General features: G+C 36.5%; 1 protein-coding gene across 5 annotated transcripts in view; it reads right to left on the reverse strand.

Moving 5' to 3' along the window:
- Positions 1 to 236: 236 nt before the first annotated feature.
- LOC127864624 (zinc finger protein with KRAB and SCAN domains 5-like) overlaps positions 237 to 21,700 on the reverse strand; it is a 32,058-nt gene continuing 10,594 nt past the window's right edge. The window contains exons 5-6 of one of the 5 annotated variants that reach the window (XM_052404475.1): positions 10,724 to 10,837; positions 6,940 to 7,834 (exon numbers count right to left, since the gene is read on the reverse strand). In XM_052404475.1, the coding sequence (XP_052260435.1) occupies positions 7,644 to 7,834; positions 10,724 to 10,837 (305 nt within the window). In that variant the 3' untranslated portion in view covers positions 6,940 to 7,643. Of the gene's footprint in view, positions 3,149 to 4,664; positions 5,778 to 6,939; positions 7,835 to 10,723; positions 10,838 to 17,725; positions 18,113 to 18,321; positions 18,706 to 21,700 lie in introns of those variants that run through there. The other 4 variants (XR_008042154.1, XM_052404477.1, XM_052404478.1 and 1 more) reach the window with 4 other exon arrangements.

Here is a 21,700-nt window from a genome sequence, read left to right on the forward strand (position 1 = left end):
TTGCTTCTGAACAGGAAAAGATTAAGAAATTTTACTAGTGAGATATAAGTTGGTTATTTTGGCGACTGGCTATTCTGACATAGATATTTCACGTTAAGTACATTTTCTTACAAATTCTTACGGGATACATGTCAAATTAATTTAACATAACAATCAACAGCACTTACAAATAATTAGTATTTGAAAAGTCACACCAGCAGAAAAAAACAACATTTTCTTCTTACATTCTAAATTTATTTCAATAGAAAAAATGCAATATTTTCGTGTGCGTTTTTTTACAACAAATAAACAATGTTACATTTATGCACATGCCATTATGTCTAAAATCAGAAACAAAATAGTAAAGATACAGCTACTATAAGTAAAAATCATCACATTATTTCTTACAAGTTTCATAAATGATGTTACACTGTAACTCCAATATAACGCGCTCCGTTATAACGTTGAATCCAATATAACGCTGAGGGTGCTTGGATCCCATTTTTTCTCCAACCTTCCATTTGATTTCTGATTCAAATCCGTATTATGCAACTTCATGTATTTTCTGACAATTCAAAGATGGCGGCAATCACATGTTGATTGCTTTATTCAACCGTCCGTTGAACCGATTGTAATCGCCTCGAGGTTAAACAACACCGACAGCTAATTGGTGTTAATCTGTTGTGTAATGTCAATAAAGGTGTGAAAAACTTGCGTGTCAGTGTTTATTACATGTATTCCTCATCAGAGCGGTTCAGTGCGATAATTTCCATAAGTTAAGTGCAAGCGGGATAGTAATACAATTAAAGTAATTCAAAACGATTGAAACATTCTTACTTTTATATATTTGCAGTTTGACTATATTAAATGAGCGGCTGTGAAATATACTGCCTACTGTATAAAACAACTTTTTCTGTCATTTCATTATCATTCTAGTATTATGTCATTTAATCTTTCAGTTCGTGTATAAGAAATTAAATAATGCAGACGATTTATTTACATGCGAACGCAGTGTACCGGTAATTGTTAACAGAGTTCCACTTTCATTTTCGCGCGGTATCAGAAAGTCACCGGGAAACACGTTTTTTGCATGCGTATGACACAATAAAACAATTTTTTGTACATGATTCGTATTGCATTCAATCAAGATTTAAAGTCGCTCGTCCAATGAAAGCTCTGCCCCATAATGCACTGTACTCTTGGCACTTCTAAAAATGGCATATATGCGTACGGTTGTGTTTACGAATTTCTTAAACATATATCATCATTAATGTTCAAGATTATTATTTTTTAAGTGATGTTGCAATTTTATTGGATTATAGGATAAATGTGCACATAAGAAAAGCGGTATGTATACTGTTATCGATACGATTCGGTTTATATGCATGTGTTTGTGTCAACACAGCATGGCAATATACATGACCTATATTATAGGCTATTCTATACCTGTTTTTTTTTATAGCGCCCTGCAGTAAATGAGCTCAAAATCTATAACGCGGATCCGTTAAAACGCTGTTTCGCGGCTTGGACCCCATTGACTGCGCTATATTGGAGTTACAGTGTATTACCATGTTTAACAATGTACTTCCCTCCTCCGTAAACACAATTTAGTTTCAAAATAAATTGAAAGGGCTACACATCAATATCTCTACAGACCTCAAAAACAGGCCTTTCCCATGGTTGTGTTAAGACATTGAGGCAAAGACCCCTTTTTGGAAACGTGATTCCTTTTGTTCCTGTGTCCCATATTAATTTCTGCATAACTTCACACCTAACACAAGTTCATAATAGTAATGTTTGGAAATTTAAGCACAGGGGTACATAATTCACTGATTTTGAAATTATAGCATATGGTAACCCCAGATTTGGAGGTTCAGGCACAGTGGCACCCCTGTGCCTAACGGCCATGGGGAAAAGCCAGGGAAAAAAATATCTTTAATGATTTTCTCCTAGACATTTTATCAACATCAAATATGTCATTTCTTTTGAAATTATTGCAGTTATATCTCACTATTCTAAGTACATATTCACACGTTGTTGTCAAATAGAAGTAATACTGTATCAAACTGTAGTAATATATCAAAATGAAGAATGAAGTAAACCAAGAGCTGTGTTTGTGAAACACAATGCCCCCTACTGCACCGCTTTGAAGCCATATATTTGACCTTTGACCTTGAAGGATGACCTCAACCTTTCACCACTCAAAATGTGCAGCTCCATAAGATACACATGCATGCCAAATATCAAGTTGCTATCATCAATATTGCAAAAGTTATGACCAAGGATAAAGTTTTGGGACAGACACACACATACAATCACAGACAGACACATACAATGACAGACAGACACATACAATGACAGACACATACAATGACAGACAGACACATACAATGACAGTAACATACAATGACAGACAGACACATACAATGACAGACAGACACATACAATGACAGACAGACACATACAATGACAGACACATACAATGACAGACAGACACATACAATGACAGACAGACACATACAATGACAGACAGGCCAAAAACAATATACCCTGATCATTCGATCCATGGGCATAAAAATGTAATATTGTGTTTAGAGTTAAGTAACGGTATATCAAAATGAAGTAATACTTCAAGTAACATATTATCAAAATGAAGTAATATACATTGTCCTATAATGCTCTACAATCCTGTCCAGCTACAGTCGGCCCGAACATCTGCTCCTTCTTCTGGGAATACGGGGCTTAATGCATGTGCCTTCAGTGTTGTCCCAGACTAGCCTGAGCAGTGTGCACAGGCTGATCAGGTAGGACACTTCCACTTCTATGGGATTTTTATTTACATGTAAAGGAAATCTTTTATTTATAGTGAAAATCAAGTTAAGGCTGAGTAGGTCGTCCGTATGTGCAAACAGCTCAGCTAATCTGAAACAACACGTTATACGCATGTAATAAGCACAATTTTCACATAATTAGTCTTATTAGGCCTTCTTCGAGGTGGAGGCATTCATGTGGACCTGGAACACATGTGACTTCATGCTTCCCTTCTGATTGAATCGTTTCCCACACACGGGACATGCGAAGGGTTTCTCCCCCGTATGGGTGCGCACGTGCATCTCTAGGTGGGCCCGCGAGGGCCAGAACTTCCTGCAGATCTGGCACTCGTGCCTTCCTGTAATGGTATATATATATATGTGTATGTATGTATATGCAGATGTTACATTGATTTAAGAAACAAAAATTAAGTAATACATTTTATATTAACCCATTTGTGTATCAATTCCACAAATTATTAGTTTCTTGTGATAGATTAGTAATTTCCAATGTAAGCAAATATATCAAACAAGCTCTAGTTGTAAGAAATACAATCCTAAATAATACTGTTGAATAGATTTCACCACCCATCGATAGAACTTATGTGTTCTTACCATATGTTATGTTTATTTGTATTGACTTTATGTTATATAATGTTATGTTATTATTTGCATTCACATGACAGAATATGATGTGTATTTTTAGTATGAAGACGATATACTATTGTATAAGTCTGTCCTGTCTGTCTGTCCGTCCGTCCGTCTGTCTGTCTGTCTGGTATCGAGGGAGATCAGTCAGTTAGCCTCCCAGCAATGGTACAGAGAGTGATTGGTCAGTGTTATGAAGTTTAACCCGATAAGTCCAGTACTAACATGAGCCTTAACACATGATCAAAATGATTGGACAACTAAAACACTGATAAGACAGGTATCTATTATTGAATTGGTTAGTGTCAAATACACATGAAGTTTACCTTGCAAGGATAAGGACATCAGACGCATGATCTTTGACACACGATTGCTTGACTTTTCTCAAAGAAAATTGTTTGCATTGTGGCAAAGATTAACAAGAAAGCCTTTATTATACAGTTTTAGCCACTTAGAATGTTTGCCACTACGTCAAAAACTTATTTCAAAATCCTTAATAAGCTCAATACTATAATTTCACCTTAAACCTTGATTTGTGACCTTAGACCTAGTGACCTGGTTCTTGTGTGAGAGACATATCACATAATGCTGTTCACTTTTTGACATTTTATTTGAAAAACTTTCTATGCTGGACAAAGTAATGCTATCAGTATGGACAAAGGGCCAAGTACATATATATATATATATAAATAGACATTGAAAATACTTAACAAATACTTTATTACATCAAACCTTTAATAATGACCTTGACCTTGACCCACAGGACCTTAACCCTTTGCATGCTGGGAAATTTGTCGTCTGCTAAAATGTCGTCTGCTGAATTTCTAAAATTAGCATTTTCTAAGATTTTTTCAAAGAATACTATCAGAATAGCAAACAGTTTGGATCCTGATGAGACGCCACATTCTGACATTTTAGCAGACGACAAATTTCCCAGCATGCTAAGGGTTAACCCTTTACCACTTAGATACGTATTTTTACGCATTTATTGTCCCTTAGACAGTTAAAGTTAATTTGAGACCTTTCATACTAAATTCAAGTTGTAAAGGCTTCATTTCCAACCCGTAGATACTGATGAGCAGCAAACAGCATAACAACACCACAAAAGGTCCCAGGCTGTTCTGGTTTTATGCTGTTTGCACATAGCCATTTTCCCTTTGCTTTTGAGTGGGAAATGGTTAACATCTATTCACCATAATCCTAAACCATAAACAACAAAGAATAAACTATTTTTAAACGAATCTTTATTTTTACAACTAATATATTATTATTATTTTATATTTTATATTTATTATATTATTATTTTAATATTATGGCATATCGAACAAGAGCACCGCATAACGGGTGCCACGCTCGGCTGCGAAAGCTTGTCAGAATTTTTTTTATTTTTGTTTAGAGGTCACAGGACCTTTACCTTTGACCTAGTGACCCTAAAATCGGTGTGGCGTGTAGAACTCGTCAAGGTGCATCTACATATGAGGTTTCAAACTTGTAGGTGGAAGCACTTTGATTGTAGAGCAAAATGTCAAGGTTTTAGCACAACGCCTGTGGACGACACGACGACGACGAGCTGACTATGACAATACCTCGGGTTTTCTCCGAGAAACAGCCGTGCTAATAAAGGTTAAAGTAACAGAAAATTGGAAGAACAGAAAACTGTTATCAATGCATATCATGAACTAAAATACTCTAGTCTTTAGTAACACTTGCTTCATTTAACATCGAAATGGAATAATTTCTATTTATATCAACAAATGTCTGCAAATGTGCCAGAATAAGGCTAAACACATGAACATTTACCTGCAGTACCACATCACAGAACTTCAATGTTGACTTCTTGTTCAAATAAAGGCTTCAAAAATATGTCTGCAGGTATAAACAACACTTATTACATTTCTTTAATTTTGTCTGCAAAATTGAACAAGTAATCACTAATTTTTGTCTACCAGTCTAAAAAAAATAAAAAATTGCATCATGCATGTCAAAATATGTACAAGTCCGACATAGAATGATACATTTTTCTCCCTCTGAAAGTCAGCAATAGCCGGTCTACAAGTTGGTTGTCTGATCATGTGGGCGTTGTACAAGCTGGTTATCTGCTCGTGTGTGCGTTCTACAAGTTGGTTGGCAGGCCCATATAACTGATCATGTGGGCGTTCTACAAGTTGGTTGGCAGGGCCATATGACTGAGCATGTGAGCATGCATGTTGCCCTTCTGTGTGAACCCCTTACCACAGACCCTGCAGATGAATGGCCTCTCTCCGGTGTGGACCCGCACGTGCATCCTCAGGTGTGCCTTCGAGGGGAACATCTTGCCACACACGGAGCAGAAATTCTTTTCTGAAAAACAAACACATTTTTTAAATTTGAACCCTGATCTGGGCAAAAAAGCTTAATGCTTTTCCGAAAACAAACAAGACCATTTTTGTATGTATGACATGCCAATAGGGTTGTTCATTGTTTCAGAGAGGCATTCAATGATTCCATCCATTATCACATACAAATGTACAACAAAGTATGGGTTACCCTCTGGGAAATAGGAGCTTAATGCATGTGCTTAAAGTGGTTCCTGTGCTGTCTGCATGGGAAATAGGAGCTTAATGCATGTGCTTAAAGTGGTTCCTGTGCTGTCTGCACAGGCTCATAAGGGACAAGCTAATCTTGGACGACACTTTACACACATGCATATGCCCAGTTTCCGCTGAACAAGGCTAATTTTTTAATTCAATACTTAGTCTTATTAGGTGAACAATACATACTCCAGCAAAGTGAGTTATACACGGATTTATTATATAGAGGATATTTGTTGGATTCTGTGGATTATCGATTTTAATTCACAAGTGATCATAGAAAATAATATTTTCACGAGTGGCGCAGCCACAGGTGAAAATAAATATTTTATATGATAACGAGTGAATTAAAATCGATAATCCTGCGAACCCCAAAAAATATCTTTTTATTTTATGCTTTTTTTCACAGTTTATATACATTGTTAAAGAGTTTAACTAAAGAATTTTGTTGGGTAAATGACGTCATTTTGTCAAAAAAAATGACTTCATTTAACATAAACAGTGAAAATTATCGATAATTTTCACTGATAATTTTCATTGTTTGATACAGTGAAATTATCAGTTTTAATTCACTGATATTTCTCTATAAACCATCGGAAAGCATAAAATAAATACCTGTTTAATGCTTTTAACAAAATACAGGTTGTATCAATCGTTGAAATAAAAAATCCCGCATTACGCTACTTGCTGTTTCCAATTCCGTATTACCATACTAGCCGGACTACTTTCTTCGATCCATAAATTGACGTCACATTACGCGCACGGAAAAAAGGAAACCCCCATATTACAAAATATATAACATAGTACATCGTGTGACGTCATTTCTGTGACGAAATTCAATAGTTTTATTTAAACTATCTGGAATTTAAGGACATGTCGGACGTGGTGTTTTTTAACAGTAAACTATGTGTTTAAAACGAACGAATGCAGAATGTTTTTCAGAGTGTGTGTTTATCATGCATCAATATAAATTTTGATAGGAATACAATAAGATAGCGTGGTTTAAAATAAGTTTCGATAAAGACATGGAAGAATAGAAGTGGAATTGCATATCGTTTCAACGCTTTTGTTATAAACATCGAATCAAAGTTGTCAACTTAATTGTTATAAACATTGGATTAACGATGTCATTAAGGTAAGCGTGTCGGAATCCTGTGTTTTGCCGGTTCAAATGTTTTCACTGTAATTTACATAAACTGTATTCATACGCGTCTTAAATAAACTATGTATGGCGTACCGTTTAAGTCATTGTTTTGTCAGTTTTGTTAAAGCAAAAATACAATTGTTAACTGTTTTCGTTAGTTGTGTATATAATAAAAGGAATATTACGCTAGTCAATTGTTCCAAGAGTTTGTATTCAGTCTCGTGGCTTGTGTTATTTCGCATCACACGAGAGGCGGTTATAATTTTCAGAAATACACTTTCATTGATTATTTAATATCGTTAAATCCACAAAAAGTCTGACAAATAAAATAGGTGTCAAGGTATCACATGGATTTTTTTTCTCTTCTTAACACAAAATTAAGCGATCTTGTGCTTTTCACAGGGTTTTTTCCGACACTCCGGGGTTGTTAGGGGCCATTGGGAAGGGGTGTGGAACACGAATGAGGCTATGTTTCTGTAGCGTACCCAGTGGCTATGCCATCTCCCACTCATTCTTTAGGGTGGCCATTGACTTGACAGCCTGGATATGGCTGGCTGATACCTCATGACGAGTCAATGCCTTACGAACGACATACGTGCATGGAACATCCACCCAAGCGGCCGATCCTACTTTTGCTCGTGTAGGTCTTTTCCCCTGTCTTTTACAGAGCAAGCACATCATTCCTGAAACCAGATGAAATTTCAGACCTGGTTGCTCAAAACTATGACGACCAATGAAGCTGAAAGCTGTTGATTTTTTTATCAAGTTAATTATGTGAGTGAAAAGTTAACTCTTTAATTGACTGGGAGGTCACCGGTTTGATCCCCACAGTGGGAGCATTCTTTAGATCTCCCCCTTAGACACCAAGCATTGGTTCTAGCCCCAGGAAATGGACTCCAAAGCAATTCAAATAAGCCTTAGGCTTTCTGGGCAATTAAGCTAAAAATAAATATTTTTTAATTAAAATAACCCTTAATTTATGTGTTAATTGTAAACAAATGTGCATGCAGTATTAAACATAATAAGTGATATTATTACATTTTGATATGAGATTGTCTCAAACCAGGGCCCTTGCTACACTCTGAGGGATTGGGGCCGGGGCCCTTAAAGGGGAGAATTTCACGTCGTTTTGGGCGAAAAGGGGAATTTTAGATGATCTTTTCACCAACAATTCAACACTTAAAATTGCTATATTTTAATGTAATTTAAATAACAAGGGCTGTTTGTAAAACATGCATGCCCCCCATATGGGCTCTCCTTTGTAGTGACAGCAATTGTGTGAATATGTTTTTTGACCTGGTGACCTGAAAATCAATAGGGGTCATCTGCCAGTCATGATCAATGTACCTCTGAAGTTTTATGATCCTAGGAATAAGCGTTCTTGAGTTATCATCCGGAAACCATTTTACTATTTTGGGTGACCGTGATCTTGACCTTTGATCTAGTGACCTGAAAATCAATAGGGGTCATCTGCGAGTCACGCTAAATCTACCTATCAAGTTTCGTGATCCTAGGAATAAGTGTTCTTCAGTTATCATCCGGAAACCATTTTACTATTTCGGGTCACTGTGAACTTGACCTTTGACCTAGTGACCTCAATATCTATAGGGGTCATCTGCAAGTCATGATCAATTTACCTATGAAGTTTTATGATCCTAGGCATAAGCGTTCTTGAGTTATCATCCGGAAACCATTTTACTATTTCGGGTCACCATGACCTTGACCTTTGACCTAGTGACCTCAAAATCAATAGGGGTCATCTGCGAGTCATGATCAAAGTACCTATGAAGTTTCATGATCGTAGCCATTAGCGTTCTTGAGTTATCTTCCGGAAACCATTTTACTACCGTAGGTTTCCACGTATAGCGCGCAGTGTTTTACCTCCAAAATTCAAATTAAAAAGCTGGTGCCTGCTATACATTGATACAACGCTTACCTGGCTGCTAAATTGGTTAAAAATATGTTGTGTAATCGTAAATAATCAAAATGGCCACAATGTTTTTTCCAGAAAACTACCACCCTATAATTGTACAGACTGAGGGGCCATTGTCAAAACAACATGAAGTCCCTACTGATAGATATGAATGCAGTAGAAGAAGTTTTGGTAAAAAATAAATTTGTTTGAATAAACTTGCGGACATTTCTTTGTTTGTGTTTTTACACTTCTTTATTGATGAATTCCGATGGGGATTGTTGTCGACATTCCGGAGAGCAGGCAAGAGTAGGTGCGAATGAGATCTTTTTTGCGAGTAGCGGTAGGTGTGAAAGGGGGTCATTTTGCACTTCGTAATTGGCAGATGTTTTTGAGTAATATGTGCCACGCCTTGTTAAGACGCTAATTGACATTTAAGACACTAATTGACACTTGAGAACGTGAAGATATGCAATTGCATTTTGTGTGTATAAATATTGAACGTTCAGCATTGGTGTACCCCAACAACTGTATCCCTGTCTCCCATACAACATTCAAATTTACCGGTAATGCCCATGCTTTCCCCGAGAAAAAATCACACGATGTACACTAATTCTTATTTTCTCACGTTTTTTACGAAATGCACGTGGACTGTTAATCTTTCGCTAGATAATTACAAAATTGTCAGAAAAGTATAGTGCTATGCAACCCATGCTCCTAATCATAATGACGCTTCCTATTTTGTATGCTTAATTAAGCTGTCCAATGCCCCGGATTATTGGATTGTGCAATAGTAAAATGGCAGCCATTTTCGATCCGATTTGGTGGTTTTATTGTCTTAAAATATTTTTTTCTCCATTTTTGCATTTAAAAAACAGCCTGCGCGCTATACACGGGAGCGCGCTACACGTGGAAACCTATGGTATTTCAGGTCACCGTGACCTTGACCTTTGATATAGTGACCTGAAAATCAATAGGGGTCAACTGCCAGTCATGATCAATCTACCTATCATGTTTCATGATCCTAGGCATAAACGTTCTTGAGTTATCATCCGGAAACCATTTTACTATTTCGGGTCACTGTGACCCTGACCTTTGACCTAGTGACCTGAAAATCAATAGGGGTCATCTGCGAGTCATAATCAATGTACCTATGAAGTTTCATGATCCTAGGCATAAGCGTTCTTGAGTTATCATCCGGAAACCATTTTACTATTTCGGGTCACCGTGACCTTGACCTTTGACCTAGTGACCTCAAAATCAATAGGGGTCATCTGCGAATCATGATCAATGTTCCTATAAAGTTTCATGATCCTAGGCCCAAATGTTCTTGAGTTATCATCCAGAAACCACCTGGTGGACGGACCGACAGACCGACCAACCAACATGTGCAAAGCAATATACCCCCTCTTCTTCAAAGGGGGGCATAAACATACATTTAATCAAAGGTTAATAGCACAATACTTGCTGGCAACATAGGTATAAAAGTTTTTTGGTTTTTTTTAATGTTTTCTTTTGGAGGGGGGAATTTTAGCTGAAATAGGGAAAAAAAAGTGTACTTTTTTCATGGGGGAAGCCGCCGATATTCGGCGGTAAAAAGTGCAAATCGAGGGCCCTGCAAACTGGAAAAAGTTGACAGATATTTACTGTGCACACATACCATTGTCCACTTCCTGAACCCAAGGAAACTGCGACTTCCAAGCAGGATTGAACCCAGAAGATCTCTCTTTGTTTTTTATATATTTGTGACGGGAACTGGCGTCTGGCACATAGTCTGAGAAAGCAAGTGCAACCAGTGTGTAACCATTCACAATTTTGGGAATGGAGCCTGGTTCCTTTGGATTGGGAAAAAATGCCTTGTTTTGACTAAAATTGGGATATTTAAGTTGTTGTTTAACAAATACTTACAAATTGAAAATAAAAGTGTGTTTCACATCGTGTTCACTAAGGTTTAAGTTATAGAGCAGGTTGGGAGATGAACTTAATGTTGAGATTTATTGATAACAAAAACAACAGAGCCTGAAAGGCCAAAAGTAGCTCACCTGAGATAACAAGATATTATTGGGACAAATCTTCTGACCAAGTTTCATGAAGATCAGAAAATAAATGTGGCCTCTAGAGTGTTAACAAGGTTTTTACTATAGCCCTGGAAGTAAAAATGCCCCGCCCCCTGGCGGCCATGTTTTTCAACCAACCGGCATCATTTTTGAACTCGTCCAAGATATTATTGGGATGAATCTTCTGACAAAGTTTTCTGAAGATCGGACAGTAAATGTGGCCTATAGAGTGCTAACAAGATTTTACTATAGCCATATAAGGAAAATTGCCCTGCCCCTTGGAAGCCATTTTTTTCAAGCAAACATAATTATTTTCAAACTCATCCAAGATATCATTGAGACCAATCTTCTGACCAAATTTCATGAAGACTGGACAATAAATGTGGCCTCTAGATTGTAAACAAGGTTTAACAATAGCCATATATAGCCATATAAGGAAAAATGCCCCGCCCCCTGGTGGCCATGTTTTTCAAGCAAAGGTTACCATTTTTGAACTCATCCAAGATATCATTGGGACAAATCTTCTGACCATGTTTCATGATGATTGGAAAATAAATGTGACCTCTAGAGTGTTAACAAGGTTTTACTATAGCCATATAAGGCAAAATGACCCGCCCCGTGGCGGCCATGTTCTTCAACCAACCGGCATCATTTTTAAACTCGTCCAAGTTATTATTGGGATGAATCTTCTGGCCGAGTTTCATGAAGATCGGACAATAAATGTGGCCTCTAGAGTGTTAACAAGATTTTACTACAGCCATATATAGCCATATAAGGAAAAATGCCCCGCCCCTTGGCAGCCATGTTTTTCAAGCAAACGTTACCATTTTCGAACACATCGAAGATATCATTGAGACCAACCTTCTGACCAAATTTCATGAAGATTGGACAATAAATATGCCCTCTAGAGAGTTAACAAGGCAAATGTTGACGCAAATGTTGACGCCACACAACGCAGAGCGGACAACGGATAAAAGGCGATGACAAAAGCTCACCATGAGCACGTTGTGCTCAGGTGAGCTAAAAATTAAAAAATTAAACATTAATTGGGATTTCTTGAGGTTCAATGCATAGGCGCTCGATGTCAATGACAATGTGTTTTTTTTTCAAATTTATTTAATTATTTTTAAGTTACCCGTTGTTTATTATAATGCATACACATACTAAATTAATAAAAATCTTCCGACAAAACGTCTTCTTAAAAAAAGATAGTTCGATTATGTATGTATAGATATTCAATATCTATGTACATAGTCGAACTATCTTTTTTTAAGAAGAAGTTTTGTCGGAAGATTTTTATTATAATAAACAACGGGTAACTAAAAAAACAAATAAATAAATAAATAAAACATTGTCATTGACATCGAGCACCTATGGTTCAATGTGGACATATTTAAACAAAAAAAAACACTGGCTACATTTGTCTGTTGCACTTTTGGGGAGGGAATGTGGCAAACTTACACGTTCTTTATCACTATCATTTTGGGTACCGATGAGTTTGACCATCGTAATACATCAGAGCTCACTAAATGATGACAAGCTTTATGATTTTATTTAGTAGTGGTTTTGTTTATTTTTATTTGTGCATGTGAAAAATATTGTACTTTCAATCATTAATCAGACCCATTGCGTTTTATTTTCACAGTTGAGAATGAAGCACTTTGCTCACTTCCTGGCCCCTGATATATGTGCCGTTTATTTAACCACAATACATCAATAACATGCCAAAATTGTACAAGTCTGAGCAGAAGAAACAAGGTCTAAATGATGACTAGGTTGTAGGTGTGAAACTTATTATCCCCACGTTTTTTGGAGAAAAAGTGGGGATATTGTGGTGATGTGCGTCAGTCCGTGCGTCCTGGACACCTGCTCCTCCTACACTATTAGCATTAGAAGCTTGAAACTTACATACATGGTAGCTATGAGCATATGTGCGACGGTGACAGTGACGGAATTTTGATCTGACCCCTGGGTCAAAAGTTATGGGGGTTGGGGCGGGGCCAGGACAGAGATTTTCACTCATTTTTTTATGTTATTTTACATTAACTTCTCTATTTCTGCACCGATTTACTTCAAATTTGATACTGAGCCTCTCTTATGACAATACGGTCAATCTCAACTATGCATGGCCCGATTACCAACCCTGAGGCGCCCCGGCCACATAGGCCACGCCCACTCAAAATTGCCTTTAACTATAATTTCTTCTTTTCTACACCGATTCACTTCAAATTGATACTGAACCTCTCTTATGACAATACGGTCAATCTCAGCTATGCATGGCCCAATTACCAACCCTAGGGCACCCGGCCCACATAGGCCATGCCCACATAGGCCACGCCCACCCAAAATTGCCTTTTACTATAATTTCTTCATTTCTACACCGATTCACTTCAAATTGATACTGAACCTCTCTTATGACAATACGGTAAATCTCAGCTATGCATGGCCCCATTACCAACCCTGGGGGGCCCCCCCCCCCCCACATAGGCCATGCACACCCAAAATTGCCTTTAACTATAATTTCTTCATTTCTACAACGATTTACTTCAAATTGATACTGAACCTCTCTTATGACAATACGGTCAATCTCAACTATGCATGGCCCCATTACCAACCCTGGGACACCCCTGGGTCAAACATGTGGCGTGGGGATACGCGTCGGCCTCCGCCGCGCCATTTCTAGTTGATAGTGTGAAGCACACAAATGGATAAGTTTATAAACAATTTGGCTTTTTTTTTCAGATTTTTATTTGAGCACTAACGATTAATAATAATTACATGTAGAATGAAAGTAAAACATGTTATTAACATTAGTAAATAAGAAATCACTTATGTGTTTAAAAAGGCAGGCAACTTCTATTCGTACAGTTTGCTGAAGAGCTGCATACTAACTAACTGATAACAAAAATGATAACAAAGATGACAAAAGAACATAAACAAGTTCATGTGGGTACTTAAATAGCAAGCTTTGGGGAAACCCTGAGTGCCAACTGCAGTGCATTGTTCAATTGGCCCCATAATGATCCCAAAACTACATTAACTAGGAACAAATCGATAATTGAGATGAAAGCGTTCGCAAACTTTGCATAATTGCCTGAATTACTAGTTGCAATTACTGAAAAAAAACACTGATTGGAACATTCCAAGTGCAGGGACTTTGATTTCAAAACTCAAGAGCCCTGGCGAGGGACCATTAAATGGCCTGTGGAAAGCACTGCTTTCAATACATGTACCTATCAAAGTACATCTATCGAGCTTGTGATGTGATCATGCACCCGGTCATGCTGGGAAAAGGTCTTTGCAGTCACATTTTACATATTTTACATGCAATACAAAATGAAGAATAATGATTATGATATGACAATTGAGCATACAGATTTTTTTTGTACATGCAATACAAAATGAAGAATAATAATATGACAATTGAGCATACAGATTTTTTTTCAATGTTAATTCCTCACTTTTTGTGATCATGTAGAATCCATACAACGATTTAGTCAATCTTAAAGCAGGGATTTCAACAGCTTTTGAAAACCAGGCATCAAATGACCCTTTGCTTTAAATTGTTCAGGTGTCAAATGAAATTTTTGCAGGGGTCAATATACTGAAGTCTAGATTTGTGTCTCTGAATATTTGTTGATTGCTCTACAAATGTTGCTTTGCCAAATTTTAACATATTTATATGCCTAGTGGACTCTCCCATCCTTCTAAATTGGATCAATTTATTTCCAAAATTAGGGCTGTCTAGTATATTTATTTCTATATTTAGAATATTTCTTACAGAAATTCCTTTAAGCAAACAGCGCAGACCCTGATGAGAAGCCGCATCATGTGGCGTCTCATCTGGGTCTACGTGTTTGCCAAGGCCTTTTTTCTAGACGCAAGGCATAAATGGGTTAATTTCATGTAGATTACTTAACAAAAACACACACAACAATAAGTGTAATATAAAGTCCATTTTTGTGTTAGTTTCATAGTAACTTTTACATCCACTTTATTCAAGGCAGATAATATGGCGTCGTAAAAAGTGACAAAATTGCAAAATGCTTGCATCAACAAGCAGGAGTCTGCCTCAATTGATATCAATATATCAATTGATATAAAAATGAAGCATAAGCATAATAATATAACAAAAGTCCACAAACATCTTGTATTGTTCAATGTTTATTCATTGATTTTCATCGTCATGTACATGTACAATACATACAAAGATTTCGTCAATTTGTCACTTTTCATCATCATGCAGAATGCATACAAAACGATTTAGTTGATAAATATTTATTCATCACTTTTCATCATCATGCAGAATACATATATAACGATTTCGGTGATAAATATTTATTCATCAATTTGCATCAACGTACATATGCGCCTTGTTCTGAGAAAACTGGGTTTAATGCATGTGCGTAAAGTGTCATCCCAGATTAGCCTGCGCAGTCCACACAGGCTAATCAGGGACGAAACTTTCCGCCTAAACTTGGAGGGACTTCCTTGAAACTTAAAATACCATAAAAGCGGAAAGTGTCTTCCCTGATTAGCCTGTGGGAACTGCACAGGCTAATCTGGGAAGACACTTTACGCACATGCATTATTCCCAGTTTTCTCAGAACACGGCTCATATAAACGATTCAGTTGATGCTATAATGGCCGATCCTATGGGACTGCATGTGTACTTTCTGACTGAATCGTTTGTGACACACGTCACACTGGTACGGCCTCTCTCCCGTGTGGACACGCAGATGTGTCACCAGGTTGTAGCGCTTGTGAAATCCTCGCCCACAAATCTCACATGACCACACTTTCATCTGGTCTGAAAAAGGATACCTCTTATGATGAGTTTCCAAAAGGGTTTACACAGAAAGTGTCTATATCGGATACAAAGTAAACTTGCCATGCTTGACACAAACAGGCCATTTTTAGCTGTGTCTACTGTCTACAGGTCCGTTAAACGAACCCATTCCCAATGGCAAATTTTAACAAAATTGCAATTAGAAAAAATATTCCGTTTGAAAAAAAATCAAATAAGTGTCAAATGATTTTTATATCTCAATTTGATTTCAATTACATCCAACAAAGTATATACATGATTTTGTTCTATGATTTGATTCCTAAAAAAATTCCCAAATTAGTGGAAAAAATCCCAATCCCGCAAATGCATTTTTTCCCATAATGGTGGACAAATTGCACAAACTGAACTTTCAACTGATCTGAAAAAGTGATCGACACTGGTGACCTTTCAAGTCAAGTTGACATATTTATAAATACTTCATTTTCCTTCAAATGTTATATTGCAGTGTTCTGCCGTGAATCTTTACTGTTGGGGACTGGGACCCTTTAGGGTGAAAAATGTGGGGACAAAAGGGAAAAATCTGGGGACACAGAAAAATATTTGTAGCAGAATTAAATTTTCAGAAAGTAATAACCTTTTACTTGCACTCTTAAATTGGCTTGATTTCTTCCTACAGCTATTCCACAGGATGTAACATTCTAATTCAAACTTGAATATTTAAAAAACTTTTAAAACTGTCAAACAATTGTCAACATATTATCAAAAGTTTGAACAGTTACAGGTATGTAATGTCTACATCTACATCTGTCTACCTCTGCTGGGAATTCTCTTTCAAATTAAAATTACCGATAGTAAAAGCGTTTTCTTTTTTTAGTGCTTAATGCACAAATTGCATGTCGTTTTGTTGTTGTCAAACAGTAACCAAGAAAATTCTCGAAGCCAGTTTGCTTTCATGTTAAGGGGCAGACTTTTTTCGTCATTGCTAAACGATGTTTGGACTTGTTGGGGTGTTATTATTATTGTCATATTTTCTTATTTTACTTTCCGGAAAAAAAAAATTGATTTTGTTTTCTTCGACCAGTCCCTTTCCGCCATTTTGATAGCTGTGAAAATTTTCTTGGTATTTGATTGGTTGTTATAATCTAAACTTACCAATGAAATAAAGTGTTATTAAAATAAATGACAAATTGCTGCGAAATAACGTCACGTCCAATGAAATAATTCGTTCTAGTTACGCATTCACTCTATTTCTTTACCGACTTACGCATTGAATGGATTAGTTTTTATTTCTAATTCCTGTGCGCCGGCAGACCCATATACGGAAAACGGGTGGGGACAAATCTCTTTTTTTTGTTAATTACGCAAGGGCGCATCCACGGCAGAACACTGATATTGTGCTAGACATATTGTCAAATAAATCCTCAAATATATTGTTTAACTCTTTCAGTGCTGGAACCGAATTTTGAAGGCCTTTGCAAACAGTTAGGATCCAGAAGAGACGCCACAGAACGTGGCGTCTCATCAGGATCCAAACTGTTTGCTATCCTGATAGTATTCTGAAAAAAAAATCGAAGAAAATGCTAATTTTAGAAATTCAGCAGACGACATTTTAGCAGACGACAAATTTCTCAGCATGCAAAGGGTTTATACATTTGTACATGTACATCCATTCTTCATTTGCTTTTCAACATTGTCTTGCTACCTTGCTCAAGGGCCATTCTCTCATTTTTTCAAAGCTTTTGCTTTTGTATTTTTCCATTAAAATTATTCTTTTTTAAAGAAAAAAAAACATTGAAAATCATAACAAAGTAAATGATTTTCTTTGAATACACAACATCCAGTTTATTAAAGTCGAAAATAATTCATGTACAACGTTGTTTATTTCTTACCTACACGAACATTAAAAAAATTACTACAACAAAAAAATGCAAAATGTTACTACTGTACATAAATTATTACAAGTTCTTAGTTGCTGATCAACTGCAATACAACTCAGTTAACCAAAAACATTCTTCATCTACATGTACTTGTCCGCTATTTTGATGAAAATTAATTTGATTATCTGATCATGTGAAAAATAAACCCTAAACTTGCAAATTTTATCTCAAGTCCACACATCTTAGGTAGAGCAAACTTTGATTCTTTTTAGACTATTGAACTTTCAAAATCAAGAGTCAAACACAAGATGTGCAGCTGTTTAACCCTTTCAGTGCGGGAACCGAATTTTGAAGGCCTTTGCAAACAGTTTGGATCCAGATGAGACGCCACAGAACGTGGCGTCTCATCAGGATCCAAACTGTTTGCTATTCTGATAATATTCTTTGAAAAAAATCGAAGAAAATGCTAATTTTAGAAATTCAGCAGAAGACATTTTAGCAGACGACAAATTTCCCAGCATGCAAAGTGTTAAACTAATATTTGTCGTCTATTTGTCTTCTGCTTTTATGAACATTTTGATTATGCATCCATGTGAAAAAATAAAACCTAAACTGGCAAATGTTATCTCCATTCCCAAAATCTTTAAAATACAAATGTACATGTAGGTAAAGCCAACCTTGACCCTATTCAGATTAATATATTAGCAAAATCAGGAGTTAAACACAAGATGCACAGCCGAATGGGAGTTTAGGTGACTGGTCTGGGAAAACCGTTTCCCGCATATCTTGCAAGAGTACGGTTTCTCTCCGGTGTGGACCCGAAGGTGGATCTCCAACTGGGACTTGAACTTGTATGTTCGGCCGCAGTAAGTGCACGCCAGGGCGCCTCCTTTGTTAACATAACTGGCCGCACTGGTGCCTGAAAAAAATCAGCCAATGTAAAGGAACTTAAATACGATTTCATAACTTTTCTAAGTGATACTCGCTGACTATTCTGCGCACAATCAACAAACTGATCTTGGTTAAACTACCAATTAACGTGATACTCGCTGATTAAACAGCCCAAAAAACTTGACCATTGCTTATTCAGTGCTCCAGCTAGAATTTGAAAAGGGCAGGGTGGCTTTTTTGTGAAAAGGGCACTTTCGACGCGCAGTATTTTGTGAAAAGGGCACGTTTGAGCGCGCGGGTGTTTCTGGAATGCTTTCTATTGCATGTTAATTCATATGTTATAAATAATTGTATCATTCCCATTATTATTAAACCATTCAAATATAATGTCTACAATGAGGATTAATCTAATTACAATGTAATAAGAGATTTATGAATTATCATATGTAAAAAAAAAAAAAAAGGGTTCGGGGGGGGGGGGGGGGGGGGGGGGGGCAGGGCGGAGGTTCGGGTGGGCAGGGCGCGGCGCCCTTCGATTTAGGCCTAGCTGGAGCACTGTTATTTTATAGCCCAAAAACATGATACTGGCTTATTTTATAGCCCAAAACAAGCTGCTTTGACTGCCTTAAAACGAGATACTCAATTATTTGACATCCAAAAAGCACACCCTAATCCTGGTCAATCTACACACAAAAAAACATGGTAATCACTTATTTTTCTGTTGACAAATAATACACTGATCCTGGTTAAACTACCAAAAAACGTGACACACAATGATTGTTCTGATAAAAAAGAACACACAGATCCCGGGTATACCTCCCAGAACAATATACTAGTTGATTATTGTGCTGACAAAGGACACACTGATCCTGGTTAAACAAACTCAAAAACATCATAAATATTTGCTGATTTATCTTCACCAAAAACGTGATACCAGCTGATTTTACAGCCCCAAACTCGTTCTATTGCTGATTTAAGTGCAAACAAAATGTGATACTTACTGATTTTACCATCCAAAAATAACTGATACTCCATGCTTTTACTGCCCAAAAAAAGATTCTTGCTGATTTAAAATCATCAACCTGATTTAACAGTCCAAAAAACATAATAATACTGGTTGTACAGCCAAACAAACATGATACTCTGATTATCTATACAAACATGATACTCTGATTATACAAACATGATACTCTGATTATACAAACATGATACTCTGATTATACAAACATGATACTCTGATTATACAAACATGATACTCTGATTATACAAACATGATACTCTGATTATACAAACATGATACTCTGATTATACAAACATGATACTCTGATTATACAAACATGATACTCTGATTATACAAACATGATACTCTGATTATACAAACCCCAAAAATATGCTCATTGCTGATCTCTTATGACAAAAAAAAACACGGATCCTGGTTAACACTACAGAAAAAACGTTATACAATGTACTCACTGTTTTTTCCTGCTGACATAACACAAACTTGTCCTGATTAAAGAAGCCAAAAAATGTGATAATTAGTCCCGAAAAATAGGCAAAAAATATTCCCTGATCTTATACGTATAAGTCATCAAGCATTTAATTTTGTCACATTTTTTCAGTGAATGTGAATAACACAATGCAGTCAATAACACTGAACAATCCAATTCCAGATGCACAATCTTCCAACAAACTCTGAATTGCTCTGTTGAAAACTTTCAAGCAGTAATAGTCAAGAACTTTCACAAACGCCTCAGTGCCTTAAACCTCACTAGTCTAATGCATTGTATTTATTAATACAGTAACAGTGCTACATTTATTTCAACTCTTTTTGCGTTAAAATTCAAAATTTTCTGAAACATGCTGTTCGCAATACCATATTCCCGGAACTTCAGTATTATGCCCACAGTAAATTTCATTTACAGTTTTTTATACCACAATACAATTTCAAGCAAATGGTCTTGACTCCAGGTTCTCAAAATGTACTCAAGTGCAGTGCCCCAGATAATTATTTGAGAAATAGGGTATTCACCCATTGATTTTGAAAATAGGGTGATTTCCTTCTTGAAATAGGGTGAAATGATTAATAAAAATGCATACCTTAATATCATTGATGTTTTACCTTTGTGGAAGATGCTCACTTGTATTGATTCAATAAAACTTTAAACTATCATAATTAACTTTAATAAACTGATGTTTCATAACATTTAATCATTGAAACTGTCCTTAATATAAACTTAAAACAAAAAAAAAATCGATAACACGAATGATCATTTGGCTCTTGCTTTCTTGGTTCGAAACAGTTTGCGATCGACTGATATTTTTGCGCAACAATAGCGGACGTCTTTCGACCTCTCTTAGATATTTTTATTTCGCATCGTTGTAGAAACTGAAAGTACAGGCGCTTTATAAATACATGCACAATGAGCGACGGATAAAGTCAGATTAAAAACGCATGTATGTCGAGGAAAATAATTTGATCAGACGCTTTATTTAACTATGAAATCTAGAACGCAGAGAGTTTGAATAAAGCTTGACTGTTTTCATGCTCCGTCATCCAGGCGCTTGCTTAATAAAGACGCGTGACCATAATAATTTCAAAGAGAAAATACCGAAAATGAGCAAAGCATTTTCGATTGAAGATATTGTGTCGTACGCATCGAATTTGACGAATTTGCGTACAAATCAAAATGGTTGCGTTTTCAATACGCATGTAATTGAATTTCTTTGCGTTTTTAGACATTTTAATAGGGTGAAAGACGCAGATACGCAGCTTATCTGGGGCACTGTCAAGTGACTGAAATGCATTCTAGGTACTTTTTAAAAAGCTGAATGCTTCAAGGCGCTTACAATCAACCACTTTTGAAGTCATTGTCTCACTAAAATCATTTAATTCATGCTGATGATCTTACAAAGCAAAATATCAGTCACTATTTTGTTTGTAAAATGTATACTTTTAACTATGTTTATGTTCAAAAGCTAAAGGAGCAAATCTAATGTACACATGTAGACTTATAAAACACTTG

This window comes from Dreissena polymorpha, chromosome 1 (assembly GCF_020536995.1).
Source record: "Dreissena polymorpha isolate Duluth1 chromosome 1, UMN_Dpol_1.0, whole genome shotgun sequence".
Classification (NCBI taxonomy): domain Eukaryota; kingdom Metazoa; phylum Mollusca; class Bivalvia; order Myida; family Dreissenidae; genus Dreissena; species Dreissena polymorpha.